Source organism: Sinocyclocheilus grahami, unplaced genomic scaffold (assembly GCF_001515645.1).
Source record: "Sinocyclocheilus grahami isolate Dianchi unplaced genomic scaffold, SAMN03320097.WGS_v1.1 scaffold1139.1, whole genome shotgun sequence".
NCBI classification, from domain to species: Eukaryota; Metazoa; Chordata; class Actinopteri; order Cypriniformes; family Cyprinidae; genus Sinocyclocheilus; species Sinocyclocheilus grahami.
Genome location: NW_015506318.1, coordinates 219,473 through 226,875, shown reverse-complemented (window position 1 = coordinate 226,875; position 7,403 = coordinate 219,473). Strand labels below are relative to the sequence as shown.

General features: G+C 35.7%; 1 protein-coding gene across 1 annotated transcript in view; it reads right to left on the bottom strand.

Annotated features, from left to right (window-relative positions):
• The window catches only part of rab4b (RAB4B, member RAS oncogene family), a 33,470-nt gene extending 27,157 nt beyond the window's left edge, over window positions 1-6,313 (bottom strand). The window contains exon 1 of the mRNA XM_016252915.1: window positions 6,128-6,313. Within this exon, the coding sequence (XP_016108401.1) occupies window positions 6,128-6,143 (16 nt within the window). The 5' untranslated portion in view covers window positions 6,144-6,313. The remainder of the gene's footprint in view (window positions 1-6,127) is intronic.
• Between the last annotated feature and the right edge of the window lie 1,090 nt (window positions 6,314-7,403).

The following is a 7,403-nucleotide window of genomic DNA, read 5'->3' as shown; positions in this document are numbered from 1 at the left end:
GTCTTCATGGAAAAGCAGCTGGTGACTAAATATTCACTGCCAGTCCGTACAGATACGAGCAGCTTAAACATCAGTTTTTGAATGTTTAAGACTAAATTACTTGCACCTGACATGTGTAAGATGTATCAGTTCCCTTTAATGGACTTTAGAGGGAAGTAAAAGGGTGCTGAAAAGTGATGTAAAATATTAAAGAGGACTGAACTTCAGGCCCACATTTAGCAATGTAACTGCTGGTTTAAATGCACAACACCACTAGTAAGACAGCCAGAGTGAAGTACTTCCAAATAATGGTAAAAGTCCATACTCAGCTATTAGGCAAAGTAAGTCAAAAGAACATGTGATTAACAAATGACTTTCATATTTCACTTCCTATAAAAATCTATGCTGAATTAATGAAATACCACATCTGTCATCATAGGACTGCAAAAATTAATCTATCAAACTGGAAAACTATGTCAGATCTCAACCCCATAGAAAATCTTTGGAGGGAGTTGAAAATCCGTGTTGCCCAGCGACAGCCCCAAAACATTACTGCTCTAGAGGAGATCTGCATGGAGGAATGGGCCAAAATACCAGCAACAGTGTGTAAAAACCTTGTGAAGACTTACAGAAAACGTTTGACCTCTGTCATTGCCAACAAAGGGTATATAACAAAGTATTGAGATGAAATTCGTTATTGACCAAATACTTATTTTCCACCATAATTTGCAAATAAATTCTTTAAAAATCCTACAATTTGATTTTCTGGATTTTTTTTTCTCATTTTGTCTCTCATAGTTGAGGTATACCTATGATGAAAATTACAGGCCTCTCTCATCTTTTTAAGTGGGAGAACCTGCACAATTGGTGGCTGACTAAATACTTTTTTTCCCCACTGTATCTCCGGCTACAATGTTCTTCCGCAAGACCCACGCAGTCCTGTTTATTAACCGCTAGAGCGCCAAAAGTTACAGACTGCAGCTTTAAATATATACATGTATGTGTGCTTACATAGTACACACACATTTCGTAAACGCATACTTTTGTTTTGGAAGCGATTATTCGCAAATTATTGATTTTACAGCCCTACATTTTGCCATGTTTATTGTTGCATAACACATACTGTGTTACACATACATATCTAAAAAAAATAATATGCAGTATTTAGTGGGAAAAAACAAGTATAAGAGATTATTTCAGTGTCTTTGGGGCTTGATCTGCTACAGTGGGACAGATGAATCATACTGTATGTCACTCATGACAAATGCTAGAGTGAACTCATGTTAAAAAGATGATCAGTATTCTAGTAGGGTGTCCTGAACGAGTGATGGATTGTCGTTAAGTGTGCCCCTGGAGATTGGCTAAGGATATCAATACGCCATAGTAGAGCAATTACAGTGCCAGGGCAAGATGGTCATTCTTTTTCTATTGGCATGGAAAGGTGATTTGTAGGCCAAGTGCACTGAAACGGACTCAGTTTCACAGGGGATTGATGGGGGTTGGAGGAGAGAAAGAAGAGATGAGAGTGAGGGAGAGATTTCTGCAACATGAAACTACTATCCACATTAACTACATGAATATTTTAGCATCTACAGCACAAATACATCAGTCAATAATCAGACAAAAGACATGTCTGAAGCCTTCAACCAGTGATTTAAAGGAGCCACACATGCTTTATGGCTACATTCACAAAATGTTAGTGTGTCTTTTATTGCACAGTATATACTGCACTGCTATTTGCATGTTGAGAAAGAGAAGTTAAGAGTCAGGGTTGATAATATATCTGATTTATATATCATACTAGACATGGAAAATCAAGTGGAATAACTGGGATAAAGTAGGCCTATTGCTTGCAGTATGCTCCATTTTATACTGTATATTTTGGCAAATGCTGTACTATTTTATATTGGTATCATTCCATTTATATGGAATTTGTATACTGCATTTGCATACTGTGAATAAAGGATAGACACTGTTGATAACAGTAAGAGCAGAATGCTATTTATAACACAGACTTTAGGGCACTGAAAAGTCAACATGAAACTGCTTTCACAAGCCATTTTAATTTAGTATAATGTGACATTTCTGAGTGAAACTATTTAAAGGATTTTATCCATTGGTAACTGATTGTATCATGATAAGTGATGTTTCTGTGAGAGTCTTGGTGACGTCAACCTAAATGCAAAGTTTCAGAGACTGAACAAGATATGACCCATTGATTATGAAGACAAACATTTGTTTTCTTTGGAAGAACATCCATCAACGGATCAACTTAAATTTCACAAAACTGAAAACTTTTTTTTCCAGTAACTTTTTAAAGGGATAGTTCACCTTCAGTTGGTCCCTATTGACTTGCATGGTGTTTGTTTTTTCTTCAGCGACTGAAGGTGAACTATCTCTTTAAGGACCCCTTTTCCCCCTCGCACACATACTAAATATTTTACGGTTTGAAAATACCTAGTTTTAGTTGCAAATTTGAGTGAAAAAACTCACAATGGCATGTCGTTGTAATTAAATATAGACTGAACAAGATATGACCCATTGATTATGAAGACAAACATTTGTTTTCTTTGGAAGAACATCCATCAACGGATCAACTTAAATTTCACAAAACTGAAAACTTTTTTTTCCAGTAACTTTTTAAAGGGATAGTTCACCTTCAGTTGGTCCCTATTGACTTGCATGGTGTTTGTTTTTTCTTCAGCGACTGAAGGTGAACTATCTCTTTAAGGACCCCTTTTCCCCCTCGCACACATACTAAATATTTTACGGTTTGAAAATACCTATTTTTAGTTGCAAATTTGAGTGAAAAAACTCACAATGGCATGTCGTTGTAATTAAATATAGATTTTTTTTTTGTTGAACTATCCCTTTAACAATTAGAGCAGGAAAGTGTATTAAGAATGTAATTAGATTTTATGCAGGATATTGCATAATACTGCAGCTATACTGCAAAATGTGCATAAAAACATTAATATCAGTAATAAAATAATTAGTAGTGGTGGTGTTACACTAACATTAAAGAAGAAAAATACAGTACCTCTTCTAGTAAACATTCCCTTTTCAACTGATCAGTGCTCACAACAGCAAGGACAAGTGGTGCTTGTTTGAAGAAGTGATTTTCTCTCAGTGTGTAAAAATGAAACAGCTACACACAGTTCATGCAGAACAATGATGCGTGATGTTGATGACGGAAAGCACATGCACAAAGTCAGTGCAATGAAACAAACTATCCTAAAACCACAGGCGTCAAGTTTCTATTAAAGCTGCTGTAAGTGATTTCAGTCACTGTTCAAAAACCCATCCAATCTGCTAACAAAGCAACTTATTCATGAACGAACTGCACAAACAACAAAACTGTACGTGAACAAGTATCTTCTTACTGAACAAAAGAAATCGAATCTCATTTAAAATAAGAAAGAGATTATGATTGTGTTAAAATGACTAATGTCCAAACAAATAAAATGACAAGGATATTATTATTATTAAAACTATTAATTCATTTATGCCTTTTTCCCCACATCTTGATAAAAGTCATGCCCAAGAGTGGACAAAATGGAGGGAAAAAAGACATGAATTGTCATCATTTGTAGCAAAGTGCTTACGAGATATATGGAAAAACTCATTTGAATATATATGACTTAGTATTTGTAATGAATCGGTTAAGTGAATGATTCAATGATACACAAAAAATGTTCAGTTTTTGCTAATGGTGCAGAGAAAGTTGATAAATTATGGAAGTCTGTTTCCGTCACTGAATATGAAATAAAAAGGTAACTGACTCTTTATCTCCCAATTCTGACTTTTTTCTCTGAATTGCGGGATATAGGCCTAAACTCAGAAATGTGAGTTTATATCTCACAATTCTGACTTTATTTCTAGCAATTGCGAGTTTATATCTCAGAATTCTAAGTTATTTTCTCAGAATTGTGAGATATAAACTCACAATTGCGAGTTATAAAGTCCACTTTTTTTCTCAGAATTGCGGGATATAGGTCTAAACTCGCAACTATGAGAAAAAAAGTCAGAAATGTGAGTTTATATTAGAGGTCGACCGACAGTGGATTTTGCCGATACCGATAGCTAGGTTGGACCACACTGGCCGATACCGATTAATTAACCGATTGTTTTAAAATTGATACTGAACAAAAACTAAAATAGTGCTTTATTAACAAAACAGTACTGAACCATACTAGTAGTAAAAAAAATAAAATAATAGTAAATGTTGAAATTAACACACTCTAACAAGGAACAATACTTACACAGCTTTCATTAATCTTAATGCTACAAATGGACTCTAATTTTAAAGTGTTACCATTTCATTTCAACTGTCATGCTTAAAGATGCACATCTTTAAATATATACACAAAGGCTATAGCATTAAAATGATATACATATGGATATTGTATGTATACTCTCACACTTTAACTGCTTCTATTCTTGAACACTTGATGATTATCCAATCAAAATAAAAGCGCAGCGCTGAGTCTAGGAGAACTCACCGGTATCACACACACTCCGGACGCTTCGCGTTCGTAGAGCAGCGGTCTAAAACAGTTTATTTAATCACCAAACTGACACAAGTTTACTTCAAGAATGAACAATTTGGCATGGATGAGTTTGATGTTCGGTGTTTAAAAAAAACGGAGCAAACGGAAAGAGAAAGCGCGACCTATATTATAGCTCTATAAATGAAGCACACAGACTTTATTAGAGCCACAGAAAGACAAACGTTTTGCTGAAAATGCACAGTACACAATTCATTATGTACGTTAACAACGATTCGGGACCAATATAATGTAATTTAAAGGAAAACTATGTGAATGGCGCTCTGTGGCGCGGCAGGATTTTCTGTCAGCTGCATTTAAATCCACGTCTGAAGTCTCCCGCTCTGTTCAGCGTGCAGTATCACGTGTCTAAACAAATAGCACATGCTGTCAGTGATTTCAACCACTAGAGGCCACTCTCGCACTGTGTAATGACAGCAGACCCTTCTCAGCCGCTCCAGCAATGGACGCAACCCGGAAAACTATCGGCATGGATTTTTGTCGATAACCGATAGTTCCAGCAATCAACTATCGGTGCCGATTAATCGGCAAAACCGATACATCGGTCGACCTCTAGTTTATATCTCACAATTCTGACTTTATAACTTACGACTGTTATAAAGTCCAATTCTGAGGGAAACATTTTTTCTCAGAATTTAGTTTATATCTCACAATTCTGACTATTTCTCGCAATTGCGAGTTTATATCTCAGAATTCTACATTCTTTTCTCAGAACTGAGAGATATAAACTCGCAATTGCAAGTTCTAATGTCAGAGTTGCGAGATATCGGCTAAACTCGCAATTATTACTTTTTTTTCCTCAGAGTTTATATCTCACAATTCTGACTTTATAACTCGCAATTGTTATAAAGTCAGACCTGTGAGATAGAAACGTGTAATTCTGAGGGGAAAAAAAAGTATCATAATTGATATACTAATTAATAATAATTGCGAGTTTAGCCGATATCTCGCAACTCTGACATTGGAACTTGCAATTGCGAGTTTATTTCTCACAATACTGATGAAAAAAAAAAAAAAGAGTAACAATTCACTCTAATTGACTGACAGGCCGAGAAGGTTTTTGATTGGCTAAATAAGAGCGGACCGCACCCCTCAGCTTTACTGCTGCCTACGGAGCCTAGAACTGTCAAACACACGTCTGATTTCTCTGTACGATAGTAAGGATACTATTTGTGTAGTATTGTATGACATTAAAATAAATGACTTACAGCAGTTCTAAGTAGACAGGAAATGAGTTTTACAGCGATGAATATATTAGTGTATGGAATATTTATCAATGATCAAATCAGTTGAGCAGCTCTTGCCCGGCATACACAAACATATTTATGTACACATTATTTCAGATATCATCGTAACCAGTACAAGCCGATTTGACAGGCCCATCTGAGAGTGTTGAAATTACCCAATAAACACATATTTACACACAACCAGCGCAGGCCAGAATTCCAGTAATGACTCTAAAGGTATATGATTGTACTAATAATAGCTTTTTGCGTAAAAACGTCAGGTTTGGAGTCAGAAATCGTCTGCTCTCGCTAGCTGTAAACGCGCTAACAACAACACAAATGAGCTGTCATTACCGTACGTCTCTGACATGTCGCTCCCACCGATGAAACCAATCAACCGGGCAAACGATACTCTTTATCCCCTTCTTCAGATAAACGCTATGCTCTGATTTCGCTTGTGTGCGCAGTGCTGGTAGCCAACAGGCTAACTGCTGCTAACGCCTCTCACCGTTTCCTGTTTAACAACACGACCCTGCGTGCTCGCGACACTGAACTGACGTCATGACGCATCTCACGAAGCCCGTCACGATTCACCACACAATCAAAATAAGGACATGAGAAATTACTTCATATATGAGAAATTTAAAAAGCATTTCCAGTTAGGGACCTGCAATGAAAAAAAATACCGAAAACAGAAAACAATATAGAACTATTATTTAAATGGTTAAGTATTTCAACAACATGAATGTGTTTGTTTGAACTGCTTTTATGCTGATTTCAATGAATAAAATATAGTGTTGTATCATATTGTTTTTAAGTATCTACAGTTGATCTATTTACCACAATACATTCCAAGTACTATTACAGTAAATAAAAATCTTTTATGTGTACATTTGGGGAGTCACAATGCAAAAGATTGGCATGAATAGCTTCATTTTTATATGAAAAATGTTGTTTATATAAAAAGAATGTTATATGTTTTTATTTTTTATGAACTGGACATGTTTTAGATGTTGTGTTAAACATTTAATTATTATTATGACATATATCATTATATATAAAACACACACACACACACACACACACACACACACATATTTATATGAAAAACTTACTCCAGTGTAGCTATATGAACACACGGTGGCAGTCTAACTCCACGTGATCAAAATTTTTCAGGTTTCTGCAGTGACGTGCTGTACTTCATCTAAAGCAAAACATATTTTTGATCAAAGATTAAAATATTGGCTGCATTTTATTAATTTGTTTAATTCTATTTGTATATTTAATATATATTTAATTGATGCAGACAAGTCATTAATCAGCCAAGGATCACTGCTGTATTGGATGAGTGTTGTATTAAAATTTTAGAGTGTATTTTCTTAATAAAACTTAATAAAAGTGTTTGTTGCATATCTTTGGCTTTGTTGATACCATTCTTTTTGAAATGTGAGATACTGTCATCTTCCATTCTCTTCTATCCACACATTCCTTCATGCACGCTTCGAGGGGCCCAGTGCACACGTCTTCAAAGCCCTTGTCACGGCAGACCGCCCAGGGCTCACTGGTGATAAATTACAGATCCCTGTGCCACTATCTACATGATTTCCTCCCTGCCTTTGTTCTACCATGA